Below are 18008 nucleotides of genomic sequence, written 5' to 3' on the forward strand. Positions count from 1 at the left end.
TGCCCATACATGGAGATCCCTATCTGAACCAGCCACACAGATATGGGCCATGACTTGGCCATTGACCTGGCCAGTGATATACAGTATAACGATGCCATCAGGGATCTTCATATATGGGCATAAAAGGGATTCTGGGGATAAGGCCTACCCATATATGGACTTTTACATAGGTGATGTCACCTGTGATGTCACAGTGACAAGGGAACCAACCAACCCATAGACTGTAAAAACGTGTACTGACAAAGGGCAAGGTTGCGCCAATTCTTGACCATCTGGCTAGTGATATACGTATATCGGACCAGTTACCCATATATGGAGATCCCTGCATGATAGTCAACAATGTGATGTCAGAACATGCCCATATTACCAAATATGGGCATTCCCAGATATGCCTTGATATTGATGACATCGGGACAGGGATCTCCATATATGGGCATAAAACGGACAAGGACGTAATTAATTTGCAAGTGTGATATGGGAATGCCCATATATGGGCATATTTTGACATCACATTGTTGACTATATATGGGCATAAAAGGGACATCAAGCCAGAGCGTGATGTCAGAGTTGCAAACCCATTCTGTTTAAAGTGGTTCCCCTGACATCACAGTGACATCAGAGCATGGTGTCACGTGAAGCATATCCTCAAAATGTTGTGTAAAAAGTGAAATGTCTGTTTGGAGGTATGACATGTTTAATAAATAGTGAGGGGGGGTCAGATGTAAGAAAGGGGGCTCCAAGGATAAAAAGAGCTATAAGATAAATGTGCCTGGCCCTGAAATATGTGAGTGGCTCTGATCAACATTCATTACTTTCTCCCACAACCAGAGACAACACAGGTCCTGCCATCTACAGTAGTATATTGAATTAGATACAAATAAGACAGCATACAATGTTATTATCCTTAGGGGCACCAAGGCACAAAGAATGAAATAGAATAACTGGTAAATGTGACAGTAGTAGCCTGGTTTTCTGGTGTTAAGATTATGTATTGTGATTCATCACCATCTCCACTGTATAAATACACCACGACTGCTAGTGATTCAAATATTAAGATCATGTGTTGTATGTGGGCATTTGGCAACAATCAATAAGCATTATTATAAAACATCACATTTAGTGTGCCTTTATGATTAATCTTTTTTTATTAACCACTTAAATCCTATTTCATTTGAGTCCCCCAGGAGACCAATAGTAGGCCTTCTTCTACCGTACACCAAATATCTGTCAAAATTAGACAATGCCCAAGCAACGCCTTGTGAACTTGTGATAGTAACTACTGTATAGGGTCCATGTTGTTAAGTTGAGATTCTATTAAGCACTTGTTCAAAAAAGCATCAACCCCTTCAGCTCAAAATGTCAGACCTATGATCACTGTCAAAAGCATATCCTTTGGAGAAATAAATATATATATATATATATATATATATTTATTTTATTTAATACCAACTTGCACCTTGTGGACTAGCCTTATGGAGCAGTTTAGTGGCCTTGTGGGATCCACTGGGGACTGAATTCCATCTTACCATTTATATTATAGTAATATAAATAGTATGATGGTATATATCTCCCGAATTCCTACGTCATATTGCAGGAGATTTTGTGACATAATCGGCTGTGCATTTCTTGAGCAGCTTTGCAAAACTGGTAATAATGACATAAACCTCTACAGAAAATATATGATCCAAGTCAGACTACGTTCATAAATCAGGAGGCCAATATGGTAACAGTATGTTAACACAACATAACTAGGACATCTGCAGTGTGTTGGAGGTGGTCGAACTCGTTATCTCTCCCTGCCCCACCCTTGACTGGTCATCTTAGATCTGAAAGGATTATTCACAAAAACAATTCTTCCCATAAAATTTTATTTCATGTATGCTTTCACACGTTTACCTTTTTAAAATAAAGCTTTGTACACGTATAATTCTCTCCCACAGTAAATAAAGGAAATGTGGGGTATTCAGGTTATTATGGAGGAAAAAAAAGACAGCAAGGGTGAATCTTTTTAAAGCACAACAGTTAAATTCAAACAGAAATTCCTTTCAACCACCAACTTTTTTAAGTACTTCATCCTCAAAATGAATATTTAGTCATCTAGTCACGTTCCTGAATGAAGAATTGAAAAATTAAGACATGTTTGTTGAATTGAAAAGAACTGTGGTCGTCCAAGCTTAACAGCAGCAAAATGATTTGAATAGTGTGTTCAAAGATTATAACTTAGAACAGTTACATTACACAGCCAGTTGTTTTGGAGTTTATGGTTTTTCATACAGTTTTACTGCGGTTAAGCTTGGGACCCTTTTCTTTAATTCAGGAAATATTCGCACTAGATTCTCATTTCAGGAATGCGTAAAAAAAGTAAAAAATAATAATAATCTCCACGAATGCAAAGCTTCATGGGGTGATTAATAGAAACAAGTCATTTTTGAGGTGAAGTACACCTTTAATTAATCTGAAGTTGCCACTGTATTATATATTGTATCTCGTCACCAGAGGTAGGGTTATACAGACATCTTTCATCTTAGACCAGTGGTTCGCAACCTTTTCAGGCCGAGACCCCCAAAATAATAATATTTTAACTGGGGACCCCCCCACCACCCTACAAGCCTCAGAGTTGAGGCATAACATTTTGTATAACATGGTTCTATCGTGAAAATAGCAGATCTACATACTCACCACGCCTCACAATGGCTATTTTCACAATTTCTGCCTCTAATATTTGACAATTTGGCCATCATTTCATTTGCCATTTTAGAGTTGTTAAAGTCCTTAAATTGTCACTTTAGAATGTGCAGATACCCTCTATACAATTAAACGTTGTTGGTTTATTTACTGTAGAGAGAAAAGTTAATCATCTTGGGACCCCCCAAAATAATTTAGGGACCCCCCTGGGTCCCGACCCACAGGTTGAGGACCACTGTCTTAGACCAATGTGTGCCGCCGCCGCCCCCCCCCCACAGGGAATTTAGCATTGTTTTAGAGCCAGACCGATGTATGGGCATTATTTTAGTTTTTTGACTACATCGTTATGGGCAATCATTCAGGTGATGTGTTTTTAACCACTTCTTCAACCTGGCAGGCCTATCCTGGGCATGTCCCTATGGGTGAACTGTTAGAAAATAGCAGCCAGATCAGCTATTTCACAAAATGTTTGAACAGGGCTCAGTGGTAAAAAAATAATAATAAGAAAAGTGCACATTAAAATCTGAATTTGAATTTTACAAATTAATTTGGTAATTTTCGCACTTAGGTCAAAACAGCGATAACCCGTGGTCTAGGACTCCCCAAAATCAGTATTGACAAGGACATTGGACCCAAAGATTTGGCATCGGTCGGGCTCTACTTCCGTTGTACGGTGCCATTTTCGACATGTGACGCCGTTGTCCGATGTTGTATAAATGGATTAAAGCAAAGAAATATCTAAATCTCACGACTTTAACGTTTTATTAGGCCAAGTCCCAATCTGTAATTTGTGAAACAGAGTTCAACTGCACAACTCTCCTCCCCCTCAGGCTTAAGGCAGGATGAAAAAAAATAATAATAATACAGTGAAGATATTTCTATAAATAAGGCTTTATACTGAAAGTGGAGAGGATTCATGACTTGCACATTAAGGTCCTTACACACTGGGAGTGTGATGAATAAACAAAGTCAACGAATATTTCACGTCAAACTATTAATTTGTTGATGCCTCATTCATAAATGTGGCGTTTTCATTTGTGGTGAGAAATCTTCCTTGTTAAGAAACAATTACATCGCTTTATTGCCAAATATTCATGTTCTGTGTGGCTGTACAAAAACATCATTTAAATTATTGCTAATTAATCAGACGAAAATCAGATTGAGACTAATGTTAGTTTTTGTGAAATATTCGAAGATGCCTCCTAGCATTTTTTTTTCTGTTAGTGTGACCAATTAAAAAAAAACACCAACTATTAAATAACTTTAATATCTATTATTAAGGCTTGACTTTACCAGCCAAGGGGGTTAAGGTTATGCCATATTCTTGGTCGCGCGGCACTGAAAAATCTACAAGCTCACAATGCGTTGCGCTGCAATGCGCTGTGAGCCGGCATACAACAGTGTATAAATTAAGCATTAATGTACGTGATGGATCCTGCTCACAGTGGGGGAACTTTCACAGTGGACCCAAATTTAAAAGACAACTTTGTATTGACAGTGACACCGATACTTTGACATTTTATTAGGCTGAACTATTTCTCAAAACAACCCTGGTTAGCAATAATTAATAACTGATCCAAAATGTATTTCTGTAGAATATAAATATGACATCATGCACATCACCACTGCTTGAGAAAGGTTTTCAGAATGAAGTAAAATTTGAATTTCACCTAATAACCGGTGAGGAAACTAGCTAGCTGAATGGAGGAGGGGTGGTGGACATGTTGACCAGCATGCATCTGCATTTAACCACTTGAACCCTAGTGCCCCCATTCTGGAGTGAATATTCGGCAGGGAATGGCCAAGCAAACTACAAGCTTTACGAGCTTGTATCGGCTATTTTCACCAGATTTGGTGTAGAGGGAAATACTACAGGATCTCGTATAGAGCCATGCAGGACCCTGGTTTAAGTGGTTAAGTTCATTGTGTTATTTAGACGATTTCACAGTATCTGTTAACAATTCAAAAAAGTCACATTCTTGAAGCATTATTTCAGGGATTGTTTTGAGAAATAATTAATATATTGTGTTTGGACACGAAGTTCAGTTTTCAGTCTCAAATCAATTACATAAACATGTTGTTAGGTACCAACACTATAAAAGGGATCCCAAATGGTTACATGGAGCAAGGAAAACTGAAAACAAGTTTGTGGATATTTGGTTTCATGACAAAAATCCGCATATTTTAGATTCAGTCAAGTTTATACCCATATCCAACATGAATTGGCAAGCATGGAAACCATGATGTCACGTTTAACCACTTCATCCCTATACATTTAATTGTAGAATGAGTAGCGCAAATAGCCGATTTACAAGCTCACAACACATCGCAACGAGTATTTCTGAAAATGTAACGTTTTTTTTTTTTTAAGATTTCATTATTTGCCATTTCTCACCTATAATGACATGCTCAAAAAAAGGACACAAGGGTAAAAGTGGTTAAAAGTATATTATATTTCATTGGGCCATTATCCCCAACTGTTTGAACTGGCTCTGAGAAACCAGTGCTACAATTGGGGCTTGAAATACTCATTTTCTGCTCTCATGTTGACTTTGGAATTTCACAGGATCATTACAATCTACTTTCTCTAAGTAAGGCAACATTCATTTATAAAAGGGTGCCATGCTGTAATTCATTATGAATTAAGGCCTGAATTATACTAGTTGTGCATATTGTCTTGCACCAGAAATACACTGTGAGCTGGTACAGTATACAGGCTATTTCTGGTGTGAGACATGACACTCTACCATATAAATCAGGCATAACATTGACAGCACCAAAAAAAAAAAAGAAAAAAAAAACAACATTTCGTTTAAAAGTCTAGTTTTCCAGAGTGAAAACCAGGTCCCCATCCCTGTTGAAGTTAGAACACAAACATTAAATACAGGCATGCATACCAACCACCACGCGATCCCCAAATATATTCTGTCAAAGAAAGAAAACTAAACAATACACAGCACTTACAAACTCAAAAAGCCCATGAGGTATATACTAGAAAACTGTGCAAACAGACAACATAGTTCTTGAAATCTGTCACATGGATTTGAAGTGACAGTGACAAGTAAGGCAACGTGCTGCTGTTCTCACTGGAATCCTGCTGTTCAACCGACAGACGAGAAGTGAAATCAACTCCAAAACAAAATCATCCGACAGCCAGACTACTAGATCTGTTTCATATTTCAGGTTGTTACTTTGAGAATGTGATAAAGTCATCTGGTTAGATATTTAGCAGTGTCTGAGATGGCCTACCCTACTGTATATTACAGACCAAAAATAATATTAAGAAAAAGAAATGTAACAATCTGCAGTGCGTTTGTTATTCATCTCGAAAGATGCTTATTATTATAACAGTGTTTCTCAACCAGACGGCTGGGAACCCAAAAAGTGGGTGGCAAAAGGTTTTGACATGCATCACATATGAATTTAATAGAATATATTATTAATATATATTTAACTTTAAATCTGACTCCAAAATATGGTTCCCAGTATGAAACGGCTTTAGAACCATCTTTTCAAATTGAGACATGGTACTAGCGTGTGAATAAAGATGACGCATTTCCAATCGGATCAATCGGAATATGCCGCGCAGGATCAATCAGAATATGCTGCGCTACGGCGAGCGAGCCATGACACCCTGCAGCGGTATCTGATGCCGCACTGCTATTTCCGTCCGGTGCAGCTGTCTGGCCGCAGTACAAATAAAACCCAGCCGTTCATTGATTGCTCTTCTCTTCCTGTCACAGCGAATGTATCACAGCTACAACAGGATCACTAATAACCTCTGGAACAATCACAGTCACCTTTTACATACACACCAAAAGGACTGCTAACCACCTTAACCAGCAAACATTACCATCAGCTAACCCGGCTAAACTAAATGTACTACGGTCATATCGTTGCCGTCATGCAGAAACCTTGTGTGTCCATATTTCAATCTTTTCGGGCCATTTCATAAACTGATGCCCAATGTTGTACTTTGTCGTATGACAGTGTCGTAAAATAGCGGATCTACAAGCTCACAATGCTTTGCATTAAAAAAAAAAAAGAAAAAAGAAAAAAACTGAAAGACAAAAAAGAAAAAGAAAAAAAAACTATGTATAATGACATGCCCAAAATAGCAACACTGGGATGAAAGCTGTGGGTTTTATAAATATTTAACAAATGAAAAGTATTAAGAGCTTGTGACTTAACAATAACTGCATTGGATTTATTGGAACACAAGTAATTTCTTTCACCATTTCCTGGAAATATTGCTGTTTTGGATCAGGGTTTCCTGCAGGAAAAAGGCTTGGCCAGGTGGTAGGCTGGGGGGGGGGGGGGGGGGGGGGGGGGGGGGATTATGGTGCGTGCGTGCCGACACTTTATAATTTGTTAATTCATTCGATTAAATTAATTCTCTTAATTATGATTAATTCTTATATTTGCCCTCAACATAGGAGAAGTTGCACAAACGCAAAAGTATAGTTTGTTTTGAACGTTTAGGTGGAATTTTGCATAATTTTCACCAGACTCTTGGCCAGGTACTACAGATTTTAGGCCGGGTGGCCCGTCTGGCCAATAAAGCGCTGCAGGAAACCCTGTGGATGTACAAGGTTTCGGCCAAACAGTGATGATAAAGATAATGTCCAGGAACGTCAGAATAACTTACGATTGACCATATTCACACGGCGGCCGTTTTGCTTAAGAGCAAAATGTCCACTTTTGTGTAATACGGTTAGTAAGGTGACAAACCAGTGCTATGGAATTAGTTAGAAAAAAATTGTTACATTTCAAACTGTTAACCATAAACCTAGTACTATAGCAAAATAATATATTTTTTTCTTCTCTCTAAAATATTGACATCTTTCTGAAAAAGGCTTGTCGGTCCACTTAAGGAGTCCCTGCTGGGGTTCTTTTTGGGGTGGTAAATAATGTATCAGAAACCTGCTTATCTAGGGATAACAGTTTACATGATATCCCACATAAAAAGCTATGACTATTCTCATTTCACTACAGAAGCACAACGGATTAAATAACAGTGTTTGGCCCACTAATGCTTAATGCATACTCCATCACACGACGAAGCATAAATCAGGCTTATAAACTGCTTCCCCACAAGATATCCCCTTCACTTCCACACCAAGGAAAAAAATATATATTTACGTTTTTTTAAAAGTTTTGTTTTTTTACTAGATTCGAAGTAATACGAGGATGCTAGTGGAAGCTCTCTGGAGGCTCTAAAACTCTTCTACCTGATGAAGCAGTGACCCGCGCGACCTTTAGGCCTCCTCTGGCGCCGTGGGCCTCTTGAGGTCACGGATCTGCTTGATCAGGTAGTTCTTCTCATCGCAGAACTGCTCGTCCTCGGAGCGGTCCGTCTGGAAGTGACTCAGGAACTCCACCAACTTGGTCTGGTTCTTCAGCAGGATGTCCAGCACGGGCTGGGTCTTATTGGGGTTTGCCACAAATACCTGCAGGAGTTGAGAGAGAGAATACTGTAATAGTAATAATAATGACTAGAAAAAGAGCATTCCTCAGGTCTCTGCCATGCCGGGTTGTCTATCGCAGTGGTTCTCAAACATTTCAAGGTCTCCCCTTAACTCTGACAGTGTACAAATGGGGTTCATTTGTTCACTATCAGAGTTACAGACTTGTAAGGGTCAATTTAGACCCCCCCCTAAAGGAGCCCTTTAGTCCCAGGAATTTACTTTGAGAACCACTGGTCTATCGGCCCGCAAACTTTGAATCTTGATCATGACTCCAGGAGATAATGTGCAATGATTTCTGTGTGTTTTGGACACATTTGTAGGAATAGCAGAAAAAAAGTGTGTGTTTGAATAACATGCAAAATGGCGGACAATCTATTCTATAAACTGGGCTTTTATAAGCAGAGTTGCGTCAGGATCTAAAAAAAACAAAACAAAAAGTGGGATTGTACAACCTATGGTTAAAGAGTTATAGGCTAAAATCGGTTGTGGGCAGTTATAGCGCCGCCATGTAGCCGGGAGAAAAAAAAAAAAGATTCTCCATGACCTACCTATTGAGAGTTTGTGTACCACTGTACCACATTTCACAGCAAGCAGATTCAGTGTTCATCGCTCCTGTAAACGCTGAAAGCCAATCGTAGCCAATCGGAATGGAATCTGACATTTACATCTTGATCATGTGAGAACAGTGCCTTTTGAAGAAGACACAAAATGGCTGAAAATCTTGTCAGGCGGAAATGAGTGTGTAGTTTGGCATGGAGCCACCATGAAGCTGATTTGGGGAAAAAATTGAATGGAGAGGTCCTTCCTTGGCCGAGTGTGCATGTTTAGTTTCACACCGATTGGTCCTGCGGTGCCAGAGATGAGACGCTTACAGAGTACAGACACACTGACAAGCACACTATGACACTAAAAACTCTGGCATTCGGCTGTCCGGAGACAATAATGTAAGTTATTCAATCTAATTAATAATTTTTGAAAAGTACAAGCTAGCTAGCCTTGAGCTTGATTATTTTCGCTATATATTTGCATGACACTGTTGTACAATGAAGTATGAAGTAGGGCTTAAATGATTAATCAGACTCATTACAATAGTTAATCAATCACTTTGTGGCCAATGAACAATAATTAGACCAGCGCCAGACAACTCTGGGACATGCATGTTGGGAACGATGAAAGTCAGGAGTACATGCCCCACTTGCTGTGCCCCTGTTATCTGATGTACTTGTTGTACCAGTTGTCAGCTTCACGCGCATTGCATTTTGCTTTGTGCTGCCATTTTCGTTCGCTTCCTTCACTTTGACCACAGGTCGTTTTAGCAATATTCATTCGTTGTAATTGCATTCTGTAAACACTCCTCTATATGGAAGTTTCCACTGGTGCTTGCGTCTACCGTTGGTTTATCATGTAAATAAAACACCTGATGCTCTCCAGTCTAACATGCTGGTTTGTTTGGTGGTGTAGCGTCAATGCTACACGCTTCATTAACAATGCAACTGTGGGATATGTATTATGAAACCACATTCGGTATGACCACAAGAAAACCACAGGTGTCTTCAAATCCACCAAAACAGGTGAATGAACTCGATTATACATGCAGTTCATATTTTTCTTCTGAAAAGGATAGAAAGACACTAAAAGCCCATTTCCTAATGGAAACAAAATACACTAACACTCACTAACATCTGGTGTTTGTCTTTCGTGGGAAAGGTCAGGATCAGCATGAATTCCTGGGTCAAATGGCTCTGTCACGGGTATCTAGTATTGGCCCATGCACTGATTGGCAACGATGGAAAAATTACACCAAGGCAGACGCATACACGTTTTGCGATCTGTTAAAACCGTATATACAGTACTTAGTAGTCCCGAGTCCCCTGGGGTTTATACTAGACCAACTTCTTTTTTTTCTATATATTAAATATCTTTGGCAAAAATACCTGATCTACAAGGGTGCGTAGCATTGTTTCGATGTGTCATTAGTACGAGGTCCCATTAGTCCGAGGCTGGTGAATACTAACCAGCCGACGCTGGTGAATGCTAACCTGGTGAATGCTAACCCTAACCCCTAACCTTACTCGGACTATCGAGATTTTCCCATCTACAAGCTAGCTCCCAACGCGTCTCAAGCTTGTCGATCGGTTATTATTGCAGAATTTCGCGCCCAGAGTAGGCAGACTATGGTTCAAAAGTTTAAAGCAGTCATGTGATGCTGTGGTCTCATCATCACACCCTTACGCACCTTGAAAACGTGGAAGGCTTCAAACTGTATGTTCCGGCTGTTGTCTCGGAGTAGATTCATCATGAGTTTGAGGTTCTCTGCTCTGCTGATGTACCTGGTCATCACCGTGAAGTTGTGTCTGTCCAGCAGAAGCTCTCCGAGCAGCTGAAAGATATGCAGCTTGGTTTACATGCCGGTATGACTCAACCAGCTAACGTGCTGCTGACCACATTAATCGTGGGGGTTCATCAGTTTGACTCCAGACCTGTGTAGTATTATGTCACAATGTTGTTGTTAGCTACACATTAAACTCAAATCGATGTGTCCACGGGACATACTGTACAATATTTTACCCTGATTACTACATCCATGTTAAAATTTGTTTTCAAATCATATAAATAAACCAAATGTTTTAGCATCTGTGCATGTGCATGGTTGGTAACGGATTTGAACCCCGGTGGGTTTGCTTGGCAACGCATTTCATAGGCATAATAACTTTTGGATTAACACACAGACCGAAAAGGCACTAGCCGAATGGAAACAGGACAAGGGAAGGAAGATTCACACCAACTACGAGTACTGATTAGGAGTTGATTCAGAATGCATATACTAGGTTTTGTAAGAGTATTTTATTTAAACAACTGCGTGACTCGTACCTTCAGAGACTGTCGCTTCGTGACATAGTTGTCAGAATGCAGGAGCTTTTCATATTCTGTTAACACCTGAAACACAAAGCACAAAGAGACAACGTTTTTTTCCCAATGTCGTCGGTATAAGCTTCTATGTTTCATCTTCACATCTACAATAGATCGCTCACCCTGTCGTAGTTGGTCTCCAGGAAATCTGCACACATAATCTTGTGTCTTGTGAGAAGATCCTTATAATGCAGAACAGAAGCCAGTTAGAGCTGAAATCAGTTACATTGGATCTTTAACAGTGGAAAGTTAATGGATTTAGGGCTGGGCAATATTGATACACATTATATTGATATTGTGATATAAGACTACATATCTGGGATTTGGATATCATGATCATTTTGTAATATGGTATGAGAGTTTGTCTTTTCCTGATTTTGAAGCAGTTGAGCTATATTTTACACTTTACGGAAATAGTCAATCTACAAGCTCACGACGTGTTATGAGCTTTTAGATCTGCTATTATAATATTATCGTCATAATATCGATAGAGGTATTTGGTCAACAAATATTCTGATGTTTGATTTTGTACATATCGTCCAGCCCTAAATGGAATCAAGCTGGAGAAAGTAATACCTTGAATGAAGCGAAAGCATCTGAGGCGATGTCAAACGTTGACAGCTCCACGTAACCAAAGAAGCGGTAGAACTCTTCAGAGAAGAGTACCGTCCGCGCCAAAGGCTCGTGACGCAGACATTCTCTCAGCATCATCCCACAGTTGAGGGCCACCTCTGCACTCTCGTACCTGTTGCAGATTATATGTTATACTGACGGACCCATATACCTTTAAAGTGCTGTTGAACTTTGGTAGACCCTTCAGGTTGTGTGATCTATATTATCTAACCCTTTATAGTTCTCAATCAAACAAATAACAAGTTACCGATATTGGTGTAGTGTGAGCAACAATGACTCCAGTAAGTGAAACTTCATATCAAGGACTGTTTTTCATATCAGAATTATCAGAATTCACTTGTTTGCCTTTGATTCTGTGGTAAAAGTTAGTATTTAGAGACTTTGGGCTCCATTTTGATTATCTTAACGTACCAGCTCTTATGCCTTAACTTAAGACCTTGGGGCGTGGCAAATGCTGTTTGGCCACTCAATAGAGCCCCAAATGTCATACAATAAGAAAATGGAATCGCTAATCTGGTACACAGCAAAAAAACAAAAACAAAAAAAAAACAGATACAGACAATATTTTTGGACTTTATATCATGCCCTTGTAGCTATAAAACCTGAAGTTCTACATCACAATAACAATCTATCCAACGCAAACAAAGTAATCCATCCAAGTCAAGACATCTTACTTTACAATCCAACAAGCACAATTCAAGGCTAGATGTGCGTTAGAAGGCACATACCCTTGTAGAAGCATGAAGAGGATCTGGGGGTGTGAGGAGATGTATTCAACGGTGGGGGTACGAGTACCGATCTGACGTCGTACAATATTGCTGAACAGATGCACCACATCTTTCTTTCCCTGTGAAACAGATTACTAGAGCAATGATTCTCAAGTTTTTTTTATTTTATTTCAAGGACGCCCAGTTTGATATGCATTAGGCAACCTTTAATACTACTATCTAATCTCAGGGACCTCAATCTACAATGCAAAATCCTCATGGTAACTCTGAGAGAGAACAAAACTACAAATGGAACCAAACTGACCCATTGAGGGTCCATTTGTACCCACTCAGAGTTACAGAGTCTATTTGGACCCCTGGTGGTCTCCTGATAAATTGTGTACTAGAATACTTTTCCCTCTGGGTGTTAAGCTGTCCCAATCAGACATGCACGCCCACATAACCCTGCACAGAATCGTCAGAAACAAATCAATACTTTCACAAGCGTAACAATTTTGTACCAGGAAAATTGTACAATCTCCCCACCTCAAAATCAATCTTTTGCAGATTTGCAATCAGGGCTATTAGGAGGTTGGTGTTGTACAGCTCCTGTGCGAGTTGAGCCACCGCTTCGGTCTGAGGTTCCTTGTCACCTGTCCCACACAGGACCTCTTTCAGGGAAGAGAGGTTCTTTGAGACCTCCTCTGCAACCTTCAGATAATAAAAACAGTCCGTGTCAGAGGCCATTAGTGAGGTTGAGAGGCCATTGTTAGCCAGAAGTAATCATTACTGACCTTTTCACACTTTTTGCTCTCTGCAGTGTCCAGCTTTTCCATGTACGCGACATTTTCCTTCAAACTCTTGACTATTTCAGCTGGGCTCTTCTGAGACTTTCCGAAAGGAAAAGGCATGATGGAGGCAGAGGGAACGGAGTCTAATCCCAGGTGAAAGCAAGGAGAAAGAGTCAACTGCAATGTATAATTAAACCATTCAAGCTTCCTGGCATTTTAAAGACCGGAACTGACTGACTGACAAGCATGCACTTGCATACACACAGAATCAGGTTGATTGTATCAGTTTGAAATGCAGTGCTAGATAATAGCTTAATGATATTACTATAATAATGTTAAACCAACTTACACTATACCTAAGATTCACAAGGTATTTCCTGACTACAAAATAACTTTGCTAAGTAAATACATACTTGAATTGTGTATTCACTATTGATGTCTCGTCTAATATTAAAGTTCGACAAACCAGGGGGAAAACAAGCAGCATCATGGCACAAGGAGAGAGAACTTTAAATATAACTATTTCATAGTAAAAACATAACAAAACTATTTGATATAATTTAACTATAGGCCCGACTGAAAAATACTAATATATTATCCTTAAACATGTAAGTTGACATTCTGTACATGAATAGCATAAATGTAACAGCCATTTCCCCCATTATTAATGTTTTTCTCCTTTTTTCCACATCGGACACATTGGTTGAAGGTGATGTTGATTTCATTAAAAAGTTCACTGTGTGCTTGTGAGTTAGCTACTGGAACAAGCAACTAGAACTAAACAAAGTTAAAGTGAACGTCGCTGGTATGAGCGTGTTCGCTAGGAACAAACTGTAAACAGTAGCGGAAAAGCACAACAACAAAAAAGTGTGGTGTTAAATCTTGTCAAAGTGTTGACATTAAAAAGACTTACCAAAGAGAAAGCTGTTCGTTTTGAACTTGAAGGAGGCTTGGTGGCTAAAGGTTAGCTAATGCTAATGTCAGCTTGCAACTTAACTCCGCTGTCTCCCCGAGAGAAACGCCCAACTACGACAATAATTATAATACTTTAAAAACATGTGATTAATGTTGATATAAAGCACTCAAACGGATGAGTTATTAATCTCTCTCCAACAACTCGTCCCGTCGCCAACAAACTGGCTAACTGGCTAAAGTTGTGTTGAGAGAGAACTTCATTTCCCTGTTCTGGTCTCTCTCAGCTCCACATGGGGTAATTTTAACCTGGATTTGGACTTCACATGGGGTAATTTTAACCTCAATTTAAATTCCGCATGAGGTAATTTTAACCTCAATTTAAACTTCGCATGGTGTAATTTTAACTGCGACGTTGTCACAATAGCAGTGGAGATTTTTTATTCTTTATTATGGTAGGTCTATAGAGACACTGAAAACAAACGATACATAATTTTAATCTATGTTTATCTAGGTCTGTAATATTGAATCAATGTATATTTAGATTTATTGTGTTAAGAAATGTCCAAAATAGCATATTTAAAATCTTTATCATTATTGCGACCGTAGGTTGCAGATTATTGCGACCGAAGGTCGCATTATACCCTGAAAAACCTCGTAGCTTGTCTGTCTGTCTGTCTGTCTGTCTGTCTGTCTGTCTGTCTGTCTGTCTGTCTGTCTGACTGTCTGTCTGTCTGTCTGTCTGTCTGTCTGTCTGTCTGTCTGGCTGTACAGGAAGTGATGTCAGTGTGATGTCAGTGAGTCACAGTGATGTGGTACAGAATGACTCATATATGGGCATAAAAAGGATGTCACGTGACATCACTTCCTGTACTGACAGTCAGACAAGCTACGAGATTTCTCAGGGTATAAAAGTCCATATATGGTCATTCCCAGAAAAAGAAAAAAAACTTTTATGCGTGACATCACTTCCTCTACTGACTGTCAGACAAGCTACGAGATTTATCAGTGTATAAAAGTCCATATATGGTCATTCCCAGAAACAGAAAAAAAACCTTTTATGCCCATACATGGAGATTTCTGATGTCATAAATCCCAGGCCGAAAATGAGAATGTTAGGGTACCCCATTATGCCCATATATGGAGATCCACAGGCATCAAACCAAGGCCCTAACTGCTTGGTATTACTAATTAACGTACGTTTTATGCCCATATATGGAGTTTCCTATATTGTCAATATTAAGGAGATTATTAAGGATATTATGTTATCAATATTAAGGACATATATGGGAATGCCCATATTTGGTAATGTCCATATATGGGCATGTTTTGACATAACATAACTATCATGAAGGGGTCTCCATATATGAGTAACTGGTCCCATATACATCACTGGCCAGATGAAGGGCGAGGTCGCATGTCACCCTGAGGTCGCAAGTCACCATGGAATAAATTCCTTACCAAAAAATGTCTTCACCAATGTGTTTGTAAAGGTCTTGAGTAACACACCTCACAAAGACTGAAATTCAGTTTCCCTAGAAGAATCCGTTACAGCTGCTGAAAGTTGGGGTCCCATCACCAAAAGAAGTCTGGGTTTCCGAGGCTAGGGTCCCATTAAATTAACAAACACACCAAAATAAATATGCTTTAAGTAGCATGTGAAAGGTCAAACTAGGGCTTTTTCATGATTCTGAATCCATTGCAAGCATTTGTTTTTCACAAAAAAACATTCCTTGGGCAAAACTAACTAACTAACTATTGAACCCCATTGCCCCCGACGGCGGGGGCAAAAGGTGTTGACCACCGAACAGCTGTCAATAAATCAATAGAGACCAAATCAAACTACAATTTCTTTGTTCATTATTGTTACAGTGAGTGGGGTGAGTTTCAGGGGTTATAGCTGACATTTGGTGAGTCAAGAGTAGCCACAATCATGGTAGTTTTGTGTCCACAACTGTTCCAATTTGGGCATACATTTTAGGCGGATTTTCCCCTGGACCCCCTGGGGCTTAACAGGTTAATGGGAGCCCAACTTTCAGCAGGTACAAGGGGTCTCCATATGTGGGTAACTGGTCCGATATACATCACTGGCTAGATGGCCAAGAATTGGCGCGCCCTATAGGGCGAGGTTGCATGTCGCCCTGAGGCGTCTTACTATTATTATTATTTTAATAAGGATGTATGTAAATAGGCCTATGACTAACATGTATGTATGTTGGAGTAACTTGTAAGTGAGAAGAGAAAGGGCAGTGTCTACTCTTAAAGACCAAAATAAATTACAATCTTGGCCTGTTATCCACAATTCTGTATTGTGTCATAACCATAGAGTTAGTTATATATAAAATAACAAGAATATGCAGGCCCCCAAGACCCTATGTCTTAAAAAAAGTAAATCATTCATTTAAGTACAAATTAGGCCATTAATATTAGTCATTTAATAACAACCCAGATCTATCTTGGGGGCCTCAATGTGGTGTAACATTTCCCACTTTGCAAAAAGTATGCAAATGCAACATTTTACAAAGGCAGGCTACCACTTGAACTCCATTGAAAATAATGTTCTAAATGTAGAATAAAATAAAGAAATTGTTTCAATTATTTCAAAGTTTATTTTGTATTTATTTTTATTTGTGGGACAAAACCATGAGCACTGGCACTGCCTTTGGCAACGTCACCCGAAAGCTACGCAGTCTGTGCTGCATCAAGTGAGCAATAAGTGGCCACAAAATAATCGGAAGTCGTTAGATTTTGCCTTCAAAGTTAAAGGGTGATGCGTAACACTTTGGTAATAAAGGCCTATCTATGAAATTAATTCAATTTATTCGGGATGCCCAATCTTTGATAATGTGTAAATTAATCCTACCAACCCCACCATCCAAAAATGTATGTATAGTCTTTATTCTGTCGGTCAGCGCCGCCAGCGGTTCTAAAACATGGGCCTTGAGGATATCATATGGCAAGTGGGCCCCCAATATGTATTTTGGGCAAGTATTGGCTTGTTTAGGTCAGAAATATACATATTTGTGAACATTGCAGGAAAACAGAACTACCCATATTATTAACACTACCAGTGTGTGTATATGGGTCGTGGTAGCCAGGGTCGTGGGGTGTTATGACAGAGCCGAACCGAATTAAACGCTGCTCTAAAAATGGAGCATGCATCGGCCCCAGGCCTTGCCAGGCCGGCAGGAGCCTATCTCCTGTTTCTGTAGCGTGAGGCAGCTCGATGTACACCCAGTACACACCCTGGACATGACGCTATGTCGCAAGGGCACTGCATGGGTTCCATTTTTGGGTCTCATTTTGCAGTCTTTGGTATAACCCAGCCGAGGATTGAACCCTGTCCCTGACCTGAGTCTCAGAGGTCAGGGCTGAGGGCGGACAATCTAACCACAAGGCCACTGAGCTGGTATAAGATCTAAGCGTAGAGAAACTGTTATTAGAGCACGAAGGGTTCCCAGTTCGAATCTGGGCTCCCCCTTAGTTAATGTCGAAGAGTCCTTGAGGAAGACTCTGAACCCCTAGTTGCTCCCGGTGAGTAGGTTGGTGCCTTGCATGGTTTCCTCTGCCACCGGTGTATGAATGTGTGCGTGAATGGGTGAATGTAATGCACAATCTACTATGTAAAGTGCCTTGGATAAAAGCGCTATATAAATGCACCATTTAAATTAATTGAAATTGAAAACTACTTTTATTTTAGTTTACATGCATACTGTTTATTTACTTACATCTAAGGGCATTGAAAACTACATTTATTTTCGTTTACATACATACTGTTTATTTACTTAGGTCTATTTATTATTATTATTATTATAAAAATATTTTAAAAAAGGAGACTAAGTTGGACCATCATTTGCCATTCTCTTATTTTGAAGTCCATAAGCGGATGTTCTATTTGTCTC

General features: G+C 39.5%; 1 protein-coding gene across 1 annotated transcript; it reads right to left on the minus strand.

Annotated features, from left to right (window-relative positions):
• Positions 1-1893: 1893 nt before the first annotated feature.
• cab39l1 (calcium binding protein 39, like 1) lies at positions 1894-14369 on the minus strand. The gene is made up of 9 exons (XM_080745670.1): positions 14108-14369; positions 13198-13337; positions 12950-13114; positions 12425-12543; positions 11640-11808; positions 11186-11245; positions 11025-11090; positions 10390-10533; positions 1894-8135 (listed from the first exon to the last, which is right to left on the minus strand). Exons 2-9 carry the CDS (start codon positions 13312-13314, stop codon positions 7944-7946), a joined length of 1032 nt encoding a protein of 343 aa, XP_080601796.1. The 5' UTR covers positions 13315-13337; positions 14108-14369; the 3' UTR covers positions 1894-7943.
• Between the last annotated feature and the right edge of the window lie 3639 nt (positions 14370-18008).

The sequence above is a fragment of the Nannobrachium achirus genome (assembly GCF_963921795.1).
Source record: "Nannobrachium achirus genome assembly, chromosome: 17".
Lineage (NCBI taxonomy): Eukaryota > Metazoa > Chordata > Actinopteri > Myctophiformes > Myctophidae > Nannobrachium > Nannobrachium achirus.